This window comes from Erithacus rubecula (genome assembly GCF_903797595.1).
Source record: "Erithacus rubecula genome assembly, chromosome: 3".
Taxonomy (NCBI): Eukaryota; Metazoa; Chordata; class Aves; order Passeriformes; family Muscicapidae; genus Erithacus; species Erithacus rubecula.
In genome coordinates, this window is record NC_136689.1 from 52,653,316 (window position 1) to 52,674,452 (window position 21,137).

Sequence of the window (21,137 nt, forward strand, 5' to 3'; positions counted from 1 at the left end):
GAAAGACAGGCAAAGGAGACAAGGAGGCAGTGTTTCCCTCTTTGCCAATGACCAGCTGGAGCTGAATTTCACTGGGGATGTGTGGTGGTTTGTATAGGATGTATGTTTGTATAGGATGGATGAAGAGCTGACTGAGAGCACAGGGAGGACAATTGCAAGCAATATTGTAATCCTGCTACGTGCCCATCCAGGGAGATGGAATGGATGGGATTCTCGATAGATTGCAGTGGCCTCACATTCACAAGCCCTTGTCCTCATGGAGGGCTTCAACCACCTCAGTATCTGTTGGAGAGACAACATAGAACCACAAGCTGTGGGAAATGATCAGGTTCAAGACCACCTAGGGAACCTGAAGGTGCATAAGCCCATGCACCTTAATGATGTACATTTGTAGGCTAAGCCACTATCCATCATGTTTGAGAAGTCATGGTAGTCCCAGGAAGTCCCCACTGACTGGAAAAAGGGAAACATATCCCATATTTTAAAAGGGTAAAAGAGAAAACCCAGGGAACTATGGGCCCACAAGTCTCCTCTTCCCATCCAGTAGGATTATGGAGCAGATTCTCCTGGAAGCTATGCTAAGGCAAATGGAAAATAAGCAGGTGATTTGTGATGGCCAAGACAGCTTCAACTATGGGCAAATTGTGCCTGACAAATTTAGTGGGCTTCTATGATGGGGTTACAGCAGTAGTAGATCTGGGAAGAATGAGTGATGTCATCTACTTGGACTTGTGCAAAGCACATGACACCATCCCATATGACATGCTTGTCTCTGAACTGGCCACCTGGTAGATAAAGGAATGGTTTGGATGGTTGCACTCAGTTGCAGTTAGTGTAAGAAATTAGTATCTTTGAGTGAACTCATGTATGAAAACTAACACTGAAAACCAGGTATTCTTGCAGCATGTACACAAAACTGCCACTTTGTGATGCCACACACTGCAAATCATGAAGGATTTCTCATGCAACTTTTTGTCCCAAATAACATAGTACTTCAACTCCCCACTGCAAAAGGAAAAGAGATAATGTTAGAGACAAGAGAAGTTAGTGAAGACTGAATTTTATTATGTCTAGAAGCCAAAGGCCTAAATAATTTCTAAAGCACGCTGACAGAGGTGTCTGTCTGTTTAGAAGGCAGAACCATATTCCTTCATTCTTCTCACACTCTTTTTCTCCCTCCTCTTCAATTCCTCCCCAGGCCAAAACTCAGCTCTGTATTTTCCACTATACACACTCCAGGCTTCTGGTAACAAAACAAAAACAAATTTTTGTTTACACATGTAAGTGTCACGCATGCAAATAAATGCACCTTCTGACTGGATTCACTGAAAAGTTGTTTGTTCAAATATCCTTTTTCTGTATGCCATCCCTTTTCTAGCATCAAGGGAAGAGTCTTCATGTTACATCATATGTTTCAGAACTTCTGTAATCATTGACATGACATACATTCCCTCTGAAATCAACAGCAAAATAAACTTCTAATTTCAGCCCAGCTAGGCTTTTATCATAATGCTTCTTCTGTAATATTCTCCATTTCCTACTCTGAAAAGTTTGAGGTCAGTTGATCAGATTATCACAGCAGTTCCTTATTCTGAAATCTTACTTTTTGCTTGTTTGGGCTTTTTTTTAAATTTTCAAGCTTTGAAGAAAAACAGCAGTGCAAAGCTAATGAGACTCTTCAGAGTTCTGGCACCCAAGTAAGCCTATCATAAGACAACTTAAAACCATTAAATTGATAAATAATAACTGTTTGTCCAATTACCATAAATGTGTTTAAACTAATTCGGCATTAATTCAATAAAATTAAATTTATGGAATTATTCTAATTAGCTGTGTCTAAACTCCTAAGTGCAATTATTATAATAATAATCTTCTAAATATGACTGCAATAATTGCTTCCTTATAATTATTAAAAAAGAGTGCCTTAGCTTCATGTAATAAAACCTTCACCATCATTTTTCCTTTCCACCAATAGGATTTAGACAAGTCCAATATCAAGTCATATTTGCTATTATATTTTTTATTTTAAAAAATGTATTTTATTTATCAACTGCATTAATATAGCTATTCTGAAGTAAAAGACAGTAGGACAGTATTTTAGGACAATACTCTTTACAGAAGATGGAAAAGACTCCTATTTTATTCATATCAAGAAATTGACTAAAAATGACAAAATCTGTAGAAAATATACCAAATTTAAAAAAAAAAATAGTAACTCTTATTCAAACCACATCAAGGATTAATCTGTGACTATCTATAGCCTAGATATCCATAGGATGATATATAAACTACACAATATTAAGGCGAACATTGCTTTAGGAAGTATTACTCTTTTGAAGAGTCTCTTATTTCTTCCTTCTCCAGACTCTACACTAAGCATTTCAGCTTCCCAATACAAAACACAACTCAAAGATTCCAGCTATTTACCACCCTCACTGTACCCAACTCTGGGGAAAAACAAGAAAGTTCATTCTTCACTTTTATATGCACAGGCCTACCAATAAAACTGATTAACCCATGAGAAGGTTTTTGCTTCTCAGAGCTACTACACAGAACTAAAAGGAAAACAAAAAAACAAACAAACAAAATGTGGGAGTCACTCTGACCTGTATTGCAGGTCAGACAGCTATTACTAAGGGACAATTGTACCCCAACTCTAGGCCTTGGGAGGCATTTGTTGAGTTGTGGTGATCCCAGAAGGGAAAGTTCCAAGAAGTTATGGGATTGCCCATGTTGATGCCTCATACATACTCCCACCCTCATTTTCCAGTTGATCATTGCCACTCCCAGTCCCTAGAATGTTCTCCCCTCCTCGTATCCCCATTGGCCCTCATCTGGTGCAGTGATCAACCCAGCCTACTCCACCGGACCCTACCTTCCCTTACTCCACCTCTGCACCACTTTCCCCTGTACCTATTGGACCCTAACCTCGACTCCACCCCTTTCCTGCCCCACATTTATACCCTGGACCTGCCTGCATCTTGGTCTTTGACCACTGGCTTCTGGAGAGATTTTGTCCCCTTGGTTAGTATATTCAGATTTTTTGGGCCTCATCCCACACTTACTTTCATTACTATTAAGTCTTTTATGTTGCTAAATTATGGTCATCACAGCGTTCCTCTTTCATTTTTGCCACTATTGCCCTGATAGCAGAGAACCCTGAAAAGTATTGTTGGTGACCAACCTCAACCCTGATACAAAAAACCCGCAAAAACCAACCAAACAAAATCCAAAAACATTAAAACCTCACACATGTAAAAAAAACACACACACGTACAAAATCACCCAACCAAAACAGAAAAAACCAACTCATGTTATCTGTTGCAACTAATCAGTTTGTTAAATTGTTTTTTCTTTATTATAGCTACTTCATTGCATTCACTGGGTTGAGAAGAAATCAAAAAAGACTTTTGATTTTGTAAACAAATGTGCTGCAACATCTTAGTTTGAAAACACTTCCCACTGTTTTCAGTGTCATTAATTTCACCCTTGAAGAACAGATTTTGAAAATGGAGAAATTGGGATTATTTTAATAGGTTGTTATATTTGTTATATTTATCCAGATAAGTATAAAATATCTTTCCTCATCCCATACTGAACTATCTAATGCTTAAAAGCAAACACTTCCTTTGCCTCAGTAATAAGTTCATCTTTTTTTTCTCACCTTAGTTCATCTTTCTTTACTTTCCTGATTGCCCATTACATAGCACTCCTATACTGCTATGTTGTTTTTAACAATGTTGGCTTTGCTTTATCCTAACACTCTGCAAATTATAACTGAAGCAGTCCACACAATTTCTAGCCATCCTTGGTCTTTCTACCAAGACTGATGACTAGCTGCTTTACCTGAAGAATAAAGCTACACACATACACACACACATAGAAATACCTTCGTTTAGACAGAGCTTCTGCCAGCACAGCAGTACCTTTGTGTAGCTAACATTATACCAGATACCTGGGCTAAGTAAGGATCTATACAGGGTCTTTTATTCAAGCAAGTTATTTCAAAAGTGGCTAACACCACCACCCCTGCCAGACAAAAATTATATTATTGTTCTGTTAGGAAGACCAACTGTAGCCCTAGCCAGGGAAAATGTGTCTTAAGTAAACAAAGCTGCCATCCAGCCTTGAGGGCTGGCTTGAACCCTAAATTAGGTGCAGCATCAGGACTAGGCCTTTTCTTATTTGAAAGGATAAAGATTCATACCAGTAGAACAGACATTTTGTTTTTAAATCACTGTGCTTTGCTATTGTGCAATCTTGTAGTTTACACTTTTATTCCTAATTTTTGCTGTTTGCTAAATTCCTAACAATTTGTCGACATACTCCGGTCCAGATATAGCCACAACATGTCTGGATTTTTATTGCCCTGAGTTTTGGGGGTTTTTTTTCCCTTTGGCATTATTTCTCTTCCCAAACTTACATCAATAATAAAAAAATCATCCATTTAAAATGAAAATGGTTTTGAAATGACATGCTTAATAGAAGCATTCTAAGTCCAGTAGTCTTTACAGATGTGAAATAATTGCTGAAGCTAATATGAACCAGCAATGGCTGTATTTTCCAACATCTCTGAGCTATATATACCATGCATATTCTTTCATAACAGTTTGTTTGGTACTAAACCAAAGAATGGCCTCGCTGGTTTGCAGATTAAATGCTGTCTCATATTCAGTAAGAGAAAGATTTTTTTTTTTCCACAAGAAAGAATGCACCACCAGAAAGGCACTCCAAATATTGAACACCACATGTAATAATAATCCACTAAGAGATGGAAGGGGATTTGCAACCAAATTAGGCTTTATTTAATTAATTTCAAGTTATTGCCTTGATGAGTCATAGAAATTTTCATCAAATGGATATTGATCCTGGCTCTGTTGTATCTGAATGTATTAAGTAAAAGCTCTCTGTTCATCAAATATGAAACTTGAAACTGGTGTTTAACCAGGAAATATCTATAAATTATCTTGTCCTGGACAATAAAATTATAATCAGTGCAAACTTTGTCTTTTAGCATATTTTAACTTATGTAAAGAAAACGTGAATGTGTCCTGTAGCAACTACTTTCATTCAAAAAAGGTTTGCATTAGAGATTTCCACAAAACAGATTTCCCTCAAATTCCACAGGTGTAATACACTTCTAATACAGAAGTATTATTCTAATACAGAAGTAATCAAGTACATGTGTAAGAGCTTGAATCAAATGCAGGTTTCTGTACACTAAACCATGATTTAAAAACACTATTCTACTTGTGTTTGGGTTTGTACAATCAGCAAAAACAACACGAGCACAAATGCAGTTGTGTCAATAATTTTGCAATATTGCAGAAGCTATAGCTTCAGTTCAAGGTTCAGAATATCACTCCAGAGCATTTCAAAGTTATTAAGTGATACCAGGGAAAAAAAAAAAAAAAAAAAAAAAAAAAAAAAAGGGAAAAAAGCACAAGCTGTTATTTTTTTTTTTTATATAGGCAGGAATATATACTGCCATTGGATTATACATTTTTGTATATGTCAGATACAGGAAAAAAATTCAATACCTTATTATTAAAATGCTTTATAAAGAACTGTAAATATTTATACCTCAACATAAATATGTATACTTCAACATTAAACAACACAGTGAAGTATGTGGATGCTTTTTTGCTGCTGCTCGGATTCATTACAATTTGTCTGCTGCCTCAGCTGATGCCTCTAAGACCATCCTGCAAGAACATTCAATGGTTTGTTTACCAAATGAATATTTCCAAAGAGCACTGTTGCACTGATGATCTTATGCTGATTATCTATAGCTACTGCAATTAAATACAAAACCAACACCATCTGTTATAATTTTTTCTTCTTTTTTAAAATTTTCAGTTTATAAGAGTGGCCTTTTCTATTTTTGTTCTAAAAAGAAAATCTGACCCTAGTCTACCCATTAAACTGAACTTACTGCTTTTAGCCCATTAATTCCATATTATCTAGTCAGCAAATAATTTAAGCTTTATTTAAAAGAAAAAAAAAAGCATGAAATTCTGTTTTCTTTTTCATCAGCCACTTTTCTACATGTTGACTGAAACAGTTTTCTACTTTTGCTCAGACTTATTTTTGTGAAATTTTAAACACAATTCTGTCAGATGAGCATAAACATTAAAAAAATTGAATATTTTACTATTAGTAATACTTTGCTACTTTAAAGTAACTGTCAAACAAGCATACAGTATGATTTTACAGCCCCTTGGGTAAGTTTTCACTACAAAAACAAAAAGCACATCTATTTTTTGGGAGTCATTGACTACTTAAGTATTTGAAACAATACTGTACTACACATCAAAAAATGGTTTTGAGAAACTGAGGAAATACTATATAAACAACTTCAAATAAAGAAAAATAAGAAAAATTTAGTATGTTTATTTTAATTGTGCAAAAGAGTGACTAAGTTTGAATGAATTGTTAGAGGCCCCCACTGAATAGATGAAGCTGTTACTGACAAGGACTAAATGATTCCTACGATTACATTACCTTGGGTCTTGGTGAGGTGATGCAAACATCTGATTTTCCTGTAGATCTTAACACAATCTTTTAATAAAATCCATCTTCATACCAGCCACTGAGGACTATTACTTTCATAATATAACTTGCATGCAATTATTTAGTGTAACAGTTATTTATTCTGGTACTCACATATCATTGCAAAGCTGTACAAAAGTTCTGTGTTTTCAATCTTTCTATAAACTTTTCTTTATCTATGTTGTACTAACATCTTCCCCTTTCTAAATGTTTTTATTCCCTTTTAATTTTGATTGGTATATTTTGAGGTGTGCATGAAGTTTCTGGCATTGTATTGGAAGCATTAACCTCCATTCTACAGACACAGTGTTATATTTACTTACACTACAGTTACTGTGATCAGCCATTGCTTAGTGCATATGTGCATTTTATATTTGAAGGTAAGTGCCTGTAAGGACTGCACTCAATTTCATGTCCTCTCATGTTCTGAGATGGGGCATCCTATGAGTACATACCAAAAACACAGCAGAAATGGACAGTCTCAGGAAACTAGGCACAAGATGTTTCAGCTTGCTCAGTCCAAAAATGCTTGGTTTTGACTTTTTTTCCCCTAATAAAAAGGACAACTCTGGTAACAATATTTGCCAGAAGTACAAACTTCTGATGTTTGCCATTGTTCCCAGTAGAAAACAAGACTCTTGGCAGAATATCAACACTACAATAGAGTTGTGTCCAGATCATGTGTGGTTAGCTTTCAACAACATACTCAAACATGAACAGCTGACACTTAGTACAGAAACTTTATTTATTCCTTGTCTATCTAGAACATGCAAGTAGTGTACTCACAAAATCTGCACTACTGCTTCCAGAGTACCAGGAGCACCACCACAGAACAGTATCTAGCATTTACAATGCATAGAACAGAATTTTAACACTACCTCACTTAAAAAGGGACATTTGCGGACCACATTCCCTTCATCTGTAGGTGATTCAGGATGGCTTAATTCAATGCTTATTTGTCCAGCATTTTTCTGAGGTGAAGACACATGTTCTGTATACCTCTAGAATCCAGATACTGAACTACTCTTATGCTTCCTGCTCTGCCACAACTACCAAAGATCTTGGGTGTCAGTGGGAATAGTAAACACATAAAGCTTCTCCAGAAATACACAGCACCTGTCTGCCTATTTGCAGACAGAATGATTGAAAAACACCCAGCTTTTGTCAGATTTGTCTGGATAGCTTCACAAGTTCCACTTTTACAAAGGGAATATCAATATCTAAGCATCAGTGAGACTTCACACTCATAGATATGGTTCAATCATCCAGCTGTCAACAATGTTGACAATGTACAAGAGATACTACAGCTCTTGAAGTGACTACAACTGGCGATTAACAGGTTAGCATACATTGTAAATTTATTCACTGGAGATTTAAGACTTTTCTTTTTTTTCTTTAATTTTCTGTTTCTTGAGCATTTTTCTTTACAAGCCTGGAGTGAGATACCTGAAGTATATAAGTCTGTTATTGCCTTAGATTCCCAGAGATGGGACCTCTTGTTGGACTCAGGAGAGTTTGCATAACAGATGTGTTAGCATAGGCTGACTTGTGCAGCAGGCACAAAGACGCTATGAAATTTGTAAGTTGTGCACTGTACCTCATGCCCTGTGATATGCATGAGACCAGAAACAGCAGCAGCAATGGAGTCATATCCACCTCTCTGAACCACTGGACCAGTCTGACCATAACCTAAAAGAGAAACAGAACAATTAGTAATTCAATCAAGGACAAGTACAACATAAACTATTATTGCTCCTCAGCTCTTGTTAACAAGCTGTCCAGAATGTACAACCAATGAATGCTATTGTATTCTATTTATTCCTGCTCATTTTTAAGAGTAAAGTTAGGTTTATCCTCTTTGGATTGAGGATGTGTTTGATCTTAATTCTAGACAGACTTGTATCCCCACTATGTTTCATTCCTTTAGGATAAAATTTCCTTTTTAATTCACTGTATCAGCTGAGGTGGGACTCAGATATTATTTCAGAGAATCTACGGTATCTCTAAAGACATACAATTCCTGTCCAACAGGGCCCATCTTGCCTGTGTTATCCCCACTCAGCTGTAAGGATACCTTGAATACCCCAAAAAATACTCAAATCACAACACTAGGTGTGGACACATGAATTGTAATACTTTATTCTGGATCTAAACAGAGCTACCTTCAAAACAAAATGTTCTTTACAAGAGATGGCAAGGCTTTAGCAAGTACATACAATTTGTTTGCCAAGAGAGCATCAATGAAATCCAAAATACTGAACTACCTAAATACAGTTTTATTCAGCTGTATAATTAACTTAAAATAAACAGCTGTAGCCATAAGGATGCTGCCTTACTTTTCTTTGCTATAGTCATGTTCTTCCAACAACAACCACAAAATCTTCCAACTGAGGAGATCTTGCACAAGCAGCTGAGGAGGTCACTGGAACCAGTGACCACCAGCACAGAGGGTAGAAGTCTACAGGGTAGAAGTAACACATTCGATTGATCATTTCTATTAGTTCTAATAACAGCAGAACCCTCAATAATCAGATTTAAGTACTTGTCCTCCTCAAAGAGGAAGCACATTCAAAGCTATTCTTGTGCTTTCTTTTCTGATATCTCTAAGAGAAATTCCTTGGAGCAGTTACAAGATATTTGTCACAGACAAGATTCCTACTTTAACTTTAGTTTCAAAACAATATTTCTGTTTAATTCTTACCTTTTAGGATAGTATTAGAATTACATTATATTGACATCTATTGCAAGGTAAAAATTTCTGAATGTCCTAGATTTTTTTTCATAATTTGGCTGGAATAATCTTCTCTATATACAGTCTGTTCAGTAGACATGATAGTCTAAACATTGGCTTTGTGAATTAAAGCAGACAATTAAAAATCATTTTTCTTTGAGACCCCAGTTCTACTTGACTGATGCTGCTACATGCATAAATCATAAATTACTCCCAATATATAGTACAAGAGGATTATGATGACTGAAAACAGGAGTTAAAGCACTTTGCTACTCCAATGAATTAATCATACCAAGCAAAACCATATCCACTTACCACACAGATTTCCCCATTATACCACAAACTATCTCAAACTATTGCCTGTTCTTTTTCTGGAGACATGAGATCCATGTTGTGAAAAACTGTAGAGGAGCTCAACTCCTACACTCAGTGGCACGGGGAATATCAGAATACTACAGCCAATTCACTGACTTTATCAATGTTGCTTCAAAACAAACATTTTGCAGGAAAAAAATTCAACACTTTTCTTATGGTCTAATCTGTGCCACTACTCACAATAGAGAAGAAAAAAACTACCAGTTTACCTAGCTTTATTTGAAATCTGACAACAGCTGACTTTGAGATCCCAAAGAGAACTCATGGCTTATCCTTTCATATTTCTACTCTTAAGTTTAGCAAAGGACAGTGTATTCAAATATAAGGGAACTAGCAAATAAAATATACTGGATCCACCCAAAAATGTTCCAAAGAGCTCTCACTAGGCATATACCATTATCTCATTGGAATGAACTGTAGAATTAAAACCAGTTAAGTGTGTGGGGGCCACTTCAAAAGCAAAATCTTGCTCAATAAAAAAAAAAGCACTCAAAGCAACTTTAATTGAATAGTGAAAAGCATATTGAAGTAAGTGAGAAACTACGTACTGGCCTCAATTACTAACAAAGAAAAGACATCTCAACACATCTACTCACACAAATGTTTTCATAAACAGCAAACATCTGAAAATTAAACATTTAGTATGTAGACAGACCAACTATACAACACTTTGCAATGCTCTTCTGGTAAGCACAAAAAATCCATCCCACAAACACTGAATCCAGAAAAGGTGACAGGCGACAAGATTCGCATTTTCCTAGAGGAGTTGCACCAAAAATAAATTTAACTCCTTTTTAGACATTGTAACAGCCCAGTTTCAAAATAAAAGGTATCATTTAATGGTTTCCTTGTTAGGATTAGAACTTGTATGGAGTGTTTAATTAATCTTCATAGGTCACAATAGATTAAAAAGAAAAAATATGTAATTCTGCTTTTGATCTGAATTCTGAGTGGACAAAGCTAGTGTGGGCACAAAATCTATTGTCATTGGAAATGGTTTGCCCCAGGAACCATGGATATACAAGATTTCTGGAGGAAAAAGCATAGCTAAGTGAGACATAGCTACTGCTAAAAATGAAAGATCTCATTATCCAGACAAAAATCAAAGGCTGAGCATTATTTTCATGGTCAATGAAGCAACTCAGTGCAGATGTTTTAGAAATAACTATAAACATAAACACTGAAGGTTTGAAGAAGAGTCCAAAATCATATAAAAAAATATTCAGCCTGGTACACAGATTTTACAGTAACTGCAATATATACATGCACATATACATATATATGTGTACATATACATATAAATATATAAAATAACTCCCCTAAGATAAAAATGCCACCTAAAGTTTATGTTTGCCCGAATACCCTATGTTCTCTGATACTTAATTCAGTAGGAAAAGCGTAGATTTGCAATTACACCCTCAAACCTAAATCTAAGATCCTATGAAATAAAATGCAGTTATTGGTTTAAAGTTTAGATGGACTGAAAAGTACTTTAGGGTGAAAAGATAATCCCAGTTGAAAACAGAGTGAACAGATTTAACAGTGATGGTCTCGGAAGGTAAGATAAGGCAGCTGATTACACTCCTCCTCCCCTTTAGTAGAGCTTATCACCATTATCTACAGTCAATATTTAAATAGTCTCTACCAGTATTTATTACAGATCCATATATCCACTGTAGGCATTTTTATGTGGGGAATATATTTCAGAGAGACAAAAGAATTTAAATTTTAATTTAATAAAACTAAGTGTTTTCTAAATCATTTCTGATTGGCAGGCATCTGCCTAGATTCTAAACTTCATGTAAAGCTTTAGATTTGTATAAAAGAATCTGCAAGGAACAAATGAAAGTTGCATCACACTAAGCCCCTATTCAACTCCCCAAATCCCCATTCTATACCTTGCAGTAGGAAAACATGATTTCTTCTGATACCTGTCACATCCTCGTGTCTAGAATTCAAAGTCATTGCAGTATGAGCTGGTGTTCTCTACTGCAAAATGGACATCAGTTTCACAATCAAACTGAGTACAAGACAATAACCTCCGGTTAGATCTCCAATTGCTTCCTAAAAATTGTCATTGTCAAAGCATTTTTTAATCTGCATAGCAAGCTTTTGAAATTGCCAGAAACAGAGAATCACACAGAATCACAGAATGGGTGGGGTTGGAAGGGACGACAATGGGTCATACGGTCCAACCTCCCTGCTCAAGCAGGGTCATCCTAGAGCACATGGCAAAGGATTGTGTCCAAATGGCAATTTTTTTCCAGTGTTTGGTCACTAGCACAGTAAAGAACTTACTCCTCATATTCAGGGGGAATTTCCTGTGCATCAGTTTCTTCTGGTTGTCTCAAGTGTTACTTGGCACTGTCAAGGGTCTGGCTCCATCCTCATCTGTTCGCGTACTTAGAGACATCGATGAAGTTCCTTCTCAATCGTCTCTCCTTGAGGCTGAACAGGCCCAGTTCCCACAGCCTGTCCTTGTAAGAGAGATGCTCCAGTCCCTTAACTTTTATAGCCCTCCAATGGCCCCACTCCAGCAGCTCCATGTCACTCTTGTCCTGAGGAGCCCAGAACTGGACACAGCACTCCAGATGTGCCTCACCTGGGCTGAGTAGAGGGTCAGGATCACCTCCTGCACCTGCTGGCAGTGCTCTTCCCAATGCACCTGAGGAGACCATTGGCTGCCCTGGCCACAAGGGCTCACTGCTGGCTCATGGACAGCTTGTTGTCCACCAGGACCCACAGGTCCTTCTCCACAGAGCTGCTTTCCAGCAGTTTGGCCCCCACTCTGTACTGCTGCAGGGGGTTCTTATTCCCCAGACACAGAACCCTGCAATTACCTTTGCTGAATTTCAGGCACTGCTTTCTGCCCATGTCTCAGTCTTCCAGTTCTTCTCTCCCATCTCTCTCAAAGCCCTTCTGAAGACCATTTTGAAGCCCTCTGGGGTATTGGCCACTCCTCCCAGTTTTGTGTCACCAGTGATCTTGCTGAGGAGGCATCTGCCCCTTCATGGAGTCACTGATGATTGAGTTAAACAATACTGGGCTGAGTACTGAGCCCTGGTGGACACCACTAGGGACAGCCTCCAGCTAGACCCTGTGCCACTGACTACAACCACTATTTACTTATTCAGCATAGTCACACCTAAATCTTCCTGTTCTGACCCTGCAGCCAAGTCTATCTTCCACATAAGAAAGTGTAGAAACCTTTACTCTTTGAAGCTTTTTTCTGAGCAAGAAAACTTAACTGGCTATGAGAATTATGAAAGAACTGGCATTGGTTCCTTTGTGTCAGCTTAAGGGAAGTATGGGCCTTTACTGGAGGCATTTACAAAGTAAATGCCACATCTTTTCAGCAACAATCCTGCGCCCTTGGCTCAAACAAGAAGAGACTTTAACCTACTGGAAATTTCTGAAAAACAGATGATGCTAAATAGAACCAGTAAAGATAAATTTGAACATGAAAAGTTGTAAAGAATTTTCTTAACCTAGATCTCCACTATCACTCTTTGGTAGTCTGCAGCATTACATAGCATTTGAATATTTAAAATGGGACATGTTTAATGTAACATTAAAATATGTATCTCTCTCTGTTCCTGTATCTACTTTTCTTTTAATATTTGGGCAAATACGACAATTAAAATTTTATTTAAAAATGGGGCTCATATGTAAAACTGCAGTTAAGAGCAGTTCATAAAAGTCTCCACCTGTTTGATGGCCAAACCTTTGATATGGAGCTACAAGAGAAGAATTAAGGTGCCTAAAAATATTTAGCAAAACTGAAAAATTATCATGTCAAGATAAACAGTAAATTATAATAGCATTAAAATACTCATCACTAGCTGGGGGCATTGCAGAAGTAACTTTATGCAAGAAACTAATTGCAGTTGACTGAAGATTTATTTGGTAAAGTGAACTGAAGCATTTAAATTTCCTGGGAATACTGGCAATATATACACATTCTAATTAAATCTAAGAGTGATATTGCTGCTATTATCCAATTAAATTACATTGGTATTAATATACCATGATTCCTGACAAATGGAAAGACTAAAAGTATTTCTTTCTCCCAGATTTTTTTAGTTAGATCAGATATACATATTTAAAAAAAAAAAAAAAAAAAAAAAAAAAAAAAAAAAAAAAAAAGCATCCTTCAATGGGAAATTAATCTTAGCTACTTTTCTAGGGTTGGTGTGACATTCCTCCATGATGAAAGGGGACCAATTATTCTGAAACATGGAAGTTACTTCTAACACAACAAAGCTTGTAGTTCTGGGCTTAGTGTGCAGGAGCCATGTGATGGCACTCAAGGTTTGGAACATAGCACAGGAAAAATTACAATACTTTTAGGCATCATATGGGACAAAAGTTTGGGGAAAAAAATAACATGTCATAACAAACTACTGTTAGTTTATCCACTTTTAAATTGTCAATATATTTATCACATAAGAGAGACATAATTTGCTCTACGATCCGCTCTAAATGATTCTGTTCTGAGAAACAGAAATAAATATTATGAAGCGAGAAAGGTCAGGCTGAAGATTACGAAAAAAAGTAATAACAGTAAAAGTTGCTGGACTGCACAAAAGTGTTACTACCCAGATTGCCAAATGTTCAAAATGTCACACTAAATTTAAAAATACTAGCAAAAAAAAAAAGCCCAACTCAAACCTGTTTGCAGAAAGAACTGTTAGAAAAACAGACAAATGTGCTCTTACAGGTTTAACTTTCTAATACTATGTCAGCTACAACATAGCTTTATTTCATTTTTGACGGATGACAGTGGGGTTTTTAGAGAAATTCTTCATAAATTTTTAGAAAGCAGGCAAACCAATTTTGTCCCAGACCAAGTTGCATGTGTCTGTAGATTCTATGCTATTCCAAGATGTGTACAGAACACACAATTGGACATCCTATTTCCTTGCCTAGGAGTTACTGATGATACGATGACAGAATTCCTTACATGTATAAAAACAATTCATTTTGGCTAGGAGCTGCCTGAAAGCATCTGGGATAAACAGGCACTACTGTGTTGCAATATCATCACTTTAGAGAGAATCACTCTAAAAGAAGTATTTTTATGTAGGTTAGTTTAGATTCATTCAGGATTTTTATGAAGATTAACAAAAATGTTTCTACATTTCTCAGTCTGTTGTGCATTTGCTTTGTATTTCATGAAATTTAACAGCCCAGGCTAGTGGCTCACAAACAATTTGCACCTTCAAAAAAACAACTGAGAAAGAAGAAAAATTATTAAATGCACAGAAACTGGAAAGGGGGGACGAAAAGTCATTTAACACCTGAAATTGCTATTCTCACTTGTTCAATACAATATGCTTTCAAGCTAATAATGCCCTCATAATTAAATCTACAGGACAGCATCAGCATGATTTTTTGTGTCCTAAAAAGAAAGGTCAGCATTTCTCATTATGACCTGTGTTCAAAATATTTGCATCACATGCAAGAGAAAACCAAAAGCCATAATTTCTGCACTTCTTCATGATTTGATAGCATGATAAAACTTTTTAAGGCCAAATATAAACCACATTGTAATAAAAGGACAGGAGAAACCAACAAGAAGACATGTTGTCAACACAGACCAATTCCCTGTAGCTCAATTCCCAGATGACAAATGACATTACAAACTCAGACTGTATAAGATATTCTGAGCAAAACATAGAAAAATATGTTCAACATAGGCATTTCTACAAATAGGAACTAAACATTGTCACAAATTCAATCCAGATAGATGGCTATCCCTGCTGAATAACAAATTAATGAGAAACACCTTTTGGCTTGTTCTACTGCCAAAAGAAAATATTCAATTAAAGACAGCTTACATCTTTACTTAATAAAGATTAATGAAACAAGCAGAAGAACACAAGCAATTCTCTGCTATGACAAAAGCCAAAGTCTAAGAGATGCATTATATGAAACTTTGCAGTGTCAGAGCTGCCAAACGCGTTAGCAAAACGAGTAACGACTTTCGGAAAATGCTTGCCATGTGTTGGTCAGAAGGAAAGGAAGTACAACTTCCTGAATAGGCAGGCTTACAGGAGATCAGAACAGATACAAGAAAGGTGAAGTCAGAGAAAACTGTCAAGAGAGATGAAAGGATGTTAAAAAAAAAAAAGCCTTAAGTCAGCAAGCATAAAATCTGACCAATCTGATAAAAACATTTCATTTCCCAATTGATGATTGCAAATGTGTACAATATTTATTGCTTTTACACATGTTGATTTAGACATTCTAACCCTGTCTTTTGAACAAAATCAGGTGTTGGAAGGCATAGATATAACAAAACTGTTAAATCAAGCAACTCTGTGCTGAGATTTAGCTACTGAAAGACTAGAAGAGAACAAACAACAGCCTCTGCCAGTTGTTCAACTCCATTCCATTTTCATGTGATCTGGGTACACAGCCTCACCCAGCTCCTCTTAAGGCACCAACCACATTTCTGGGACACAGCCACAGACCATTTCAAACAACACAAGTTCCGCTTTCAAAAGGCTTTTAATCAGCCTGCAAACTTCTAGGCGCCATATTTTCTAGCTTTATAACATGTCAAATATAAGTTACAAGGAAGCAGTCCTTCCCTCCATAGCTCAAACTACAATTATCCAAAAGATGCTATCACTTTCTTTTGCTAAGTCAGCGAAAGTTTAAGTCGTCACTCTCTGAATTTCAAGTGGGGTCACTCTCCTACATGATCTAAGAAATTAAATGTGCCATGATGACCATTTCCAAAAACAAAGTTTCAATTCAAAGCTTTTAGATCACTGATATTAGGTACCCAAACTTTAATCCCCACCTTAAAGGAGGCTGATAGACACCCAAATTCTCCATTGCTATTCTGGGTTTACACAAATATTCCCAGCTGAACACACTTAAAAGTAACAAATCACTTCTTGTTTCATGCTTGGTACAGATACAGCTGATATTAGGACTACAAATATTTATATAGTGAAAGCTAATATTAAAATAGTGAAGTGAATTACTCTCAGCAACATAACCCTGGCATTTCCCCAGAACATCCAGGTTGCAAAACTTGCAGAAATTAGATAAATACTGAGGCAAGCTGTCTGTCCTAACCTCTGTGTGTCCTTATCTACTTTACTAGGACTGCTCTACCCAATCAACTCTGCCACACTATTATGACTAAGGCAGGGGAGCAAATATTTGTGAGAAATATCTGGCTAATCTGGAAACCAGTCTGGAGTCAACAGAAAGACAGCACACTTCAGCTCAACAGATACTAATAATCTTACTACTTCTTACAGTGAAAAAAAAATAATGTAAAATTAAGAAGTATCTGCAAGGTATTTTCTATGAATATTTATGATGCTATAACCAAGCAGTGTAGTGTTAGGATAGCCTCAGAGAAGTCTTCTGATAAGGACATGATTATCTATGACCCCATGACAGAAATGTAAGGTAATAACTTAATTATGTAATTATTTCTCACCTGAAACAGGTGATGTACTTTTAAAAGTGGATACTACCTGAACAGACATCCATTTGCTGTGACTGTACATAGATATGTTGACAGAAAAATCTGTGCAACAGCATCCAAGGAAGGAGCTGACCTTGAGCAAACACTTCCACTGGGGGTTCTATGTCTATGGCTTAGAATACATACTATGACCCTGATTTCTCTCTCTAAGATCAAATTCATAGTGCCTCAGGGACAGAAGTTGGAAAAGCATATCAAATGAATTCAAATTAAGTATATAATTGTTTTTTAAACTTTCCAAAAGTTTCCTCAAAAATTTTCAAAACTAATCTATACAGTTTAATTCCCAAAGAGGATTAAGTCATATGGAATGTAACATAGCCTTAGAATTCCAGGCTGTCATGGCAACCTTTTCAATAACTTCAGTGATAATTTTTGAGCCTGATTTTAGCAATCTTTAATCTACACACACAAAATATGCAAACAGAGGAGATATGATAAAATACATGATCTGAAAACTAAAGATATTTACTCTTTACAGTTTTAATCTTAAAATAAGTTCAATTAATTAATAAATTCATTCCCATATATTTTAAAATCATTATTTTATTTTGACAGAAATAAAAGAAACTGACAAACAACCATATGTTCTGAGCAGGCATATGATATATAGCACCCCTTCTTATTGTACAAAGAATATGGATAGTTGCAATTCCATAAAATAATTTTGGAAGTCGTAGTCTCTTTTAAGAGTTTTCAAAATTTAGGCTTCCTATTTTCCTCTTGAAATGGCGGTCAGGTCATTGTAAGGCAGGATCACAATGGCACTAGGTATCCTTATCCTGACTTTGCAATACCCACAAGGACCCTACTGGAAAAGAAAGCCATCCTCTGTGTTAGAAAGCTTTTCTAAGTGCTTAATAGGACACTTTTTTTTTTTTTTTTTTCAGAAATTTAAACAGTTACTTCTTGTTCTATGTATAACAGATTCTTCTTTTCTCTTAACCAGAGCTTTTACTCACAAGAAGACATATCCACAAACCTATTCTCATTACATCCTGACTTCACAGTAACATGTGCTACTTCCTAAGTTTTCCCTACAACTCGCAGATCTCTGGGTTTAGCTGTTGGCATAAACACTGGGATACAAAATGCTGTTAATGATCAGGTACATGGAAAAGTGGCAGATACTAACAATATTTTGGTCTCTAAAAATGATGAAAAACAGGCTATTTTTCAATAGTTTATGTCTTCTATACCCAAGACTGTTTTCTTTCTGTTTGCTAGCTACTGACAGTGTTGCATTTTATAACAATACTCTAAAAACACAAGTAATGAAAACCATATGCTTACTTGGAAAACATTTTCAGGTCAACAGCAGCTACTTACAGTCTTCCTACCAATCTAACAACACTCACAGAAAATACTGTGAAAGGGCACAATAAAGACACTGGATCTTTTCACCATTTTAATTAGTTATATTTGCTTCTTTGGTGAAATCACAAAATCTCACCATTTGAAACAATGAAACAAATCACAAAATCACACCATTTGAAACAATGAAACAAACAAAACAAAGAAAAAATGCTGCAATCTTCATGAAGCAAGTCCATCAAAGAAAAGGCAAGGAAAAGCAAGCAAGACCTTTTTCCCAAGCAAGGAAAAAATATTAACAAAACAAGATAAAGTAGATAAGAATGTTATTAGACAGGAGATTCCTTAAAAAATAATTCATTTGGAAATGAGCAGAGAAATTTTTAGTAATAACAAAATATTCCATGATCTTTTAATGATCAAAGTCTTCCCTTTAGACTATTAGAACTCAAACACAATAAATACTGCTTTACAAAAGCCTGCTGCGTGGCTTCTGAAGATGGCTAAAATCTTCCAGCTTTATTTCTGTTAACTTAGCTAGGCACCAGTCCAAGCATAATAGCTACTGAAAAATAAACATTAAACCATCAGTAAGTGTCTTCACAGTTGTACTATGCTGTTCATATCCAGGATTTTCAGTGTCTAATCTGGTTTCATCCACTGTAAACTAACCCAGTGTTAAATCTTACAGCTCACAGGCTCTCTGTCTGATATTGTATTCTTCATCAGGACAGAGTCCAAAGTTCTGAATTTTGCAATTTTATACAAAATACTGCTGCTTAGATGGAAAAACTAGCAGTAGAGTGAGAAGGCATAAGAAAAACATTACTTTTATGCACTGCTGAAAGTCAATACTTAATATTAAAGCAAGGAAGAATTATGACCGGTTCATTAAGCCTTTTATATGCTTCATATTGAACAAAGAATAGGAACACAGTGTTTCAGAAAAGCACTCATTTTCAACTGTTTCTTGTTCCTAAACTCACAGTATTTTGGACATTTAGGCTATGTGTGACTGAAAAAATAATAGTGGAAAAAACAGCTAAGCCCTCCTGCTGGGGTGCTAAAGGCCAGTACAAAAGGGTAACTCAATCATTCACAGGAAAAAAGAACATTAATGGGCTCTAGCTGCGGCTGGTGTGCTGATAACAGAAGCAGCACAAAGTCAGACTGAGTGTCACTCAGCTAAAATGCCCACCTTCCTGAAGGTGTACAGCACATCTGAATCCTGCAAGGATATCAATCCAAACAACAGAAAAGGGAATCTGTCACTCCCCTATACTTCTCAGTAACCCTTTTTTCGATTTGTCACCTCTCAATCTCCACCCTTTTCATACTTGTTTGTGTTACTGATACATTTCAAAAGTTAGGTGCATGTCAATGCCAGAGCCCTTTGTTATTTTAGAAGTACTGACAAAACCCTGCAAATATAGGGCAAATGCAGCTTTCCAGACCAAATTGCACTTCATACTTAAATGCAAAACCATTTACAGAGAAACATCTCCAAGAAGAACAATTTTACCAGGAAAAGAAAAGTTTTGTCAATGTAATAACTTATTTGCTAATAGCTTCTGCCAAAACAACTAAACCAGTCAGCGTTAGCACCTCTTCACAATCCTGTCCAGCACAGCTGTGCTGACAGAAGCCTGTTGTATAGAAAACAGCCTCTTGCTCACTTCCAAGAAGTTTGTCAAACTGAATTTTACAGAATCCTCTCTTGAATAGACTTGTTTTGGCCTATGCTAATTTTGCAAGCAGTTGAGAAAAACCTATAAACCCTCCAGCAACAGGAATGTGCTTTAAGTAGGAAAAGTTCGGTTCTGCATCTTGAAACAGCATAACCACATTAATCCTGTAGAAGGAGATATCCTGAAGTTTGGTTTTATGATAAAACATCCAAAAAAATGCAGCTTTGTAGTACTTATATTGCAGTCACTTTAAAATTGAATACAGATTTTTGTGCATGGTACAATTTAAAAAACATTGTTGCCATCACCATTAGAAAAGCATAAACACTTCAAATTCAAGCCCATTTTGTTTCTCCTCCAATTAAGAGCTACCAAGCTTAATTGCTCTGCAACACACCTCAGTCAAATCGGGCTTGTTCACAGTTTACTCTGTAACCTCTTGACAGCTCATGTTGTCCAAAGGAGTTGTAAAATCATATTTAAAGGAGTTTAAGCATAGAGCACCACAGAAATATGAAAACAAATGGAGATGCAAGACCAGCGAGCTTCATACTCCTCTCCAGAAAAGGAGAAAGACAGATGATAAGATGAAAAGGCTAAGCCTAATATCACTCTTAAGTACTATACAGGTTCCAACAGTTTCCAGCTGATAGTCTTCCTGATTAAGTAGATAAAGTTAATCAACATTTCTCAAATCAATTGCTTATGGATAGGATATGCAAAAAACATTTGCAATTTTCAGGCCCTTTAGGTAGGCAGAGACTTCAAACTTACCTAATCATAACATAAGCAAAAAAATAAACCAAAAGTAAAACAGAGTATTGTGAAAAACATTACAATGCTTTTAGCACACAGTCCCAAAAAATTAAAATCCTATTAGTCAGGCTTTTAAAACATATGTTTTTTAAAAAGAAATATGAAAAATATGTTAACAATAAAAGCAGAAGTAATTCAAAGTAAACCC

At 36.1% G+C, this 21,137-nt stretch overlaps 1 protein-coding gene across 6 annotated transcripts in view; it reads right to left on the bottom strand.

Moving 5' to 3' along the window:
• SUGCT (succinyl-CoA:glutarate-CoA transferase) overlaps window positions 1-21,137 on the bottom strand; it is a 311,627-nt gene that overhangs the window by 265,641 nt on the left and 24,849 nt on the right. For all 6 annotated transcript variants that reach the window (XM_079301962.1, XM_079301965.1, XM_079301960.1 and 3 more), the window contains exon 7: window positions 8,150-8,241. In XM_079301962.1, coding sequence (XP_079158088.1) covers window positions 8,150-8,241 — 92 coding nt within the window. The remainder of the gene's footprint in view (window positions 1-8,149; window positions 8,242-21,137) is intronic.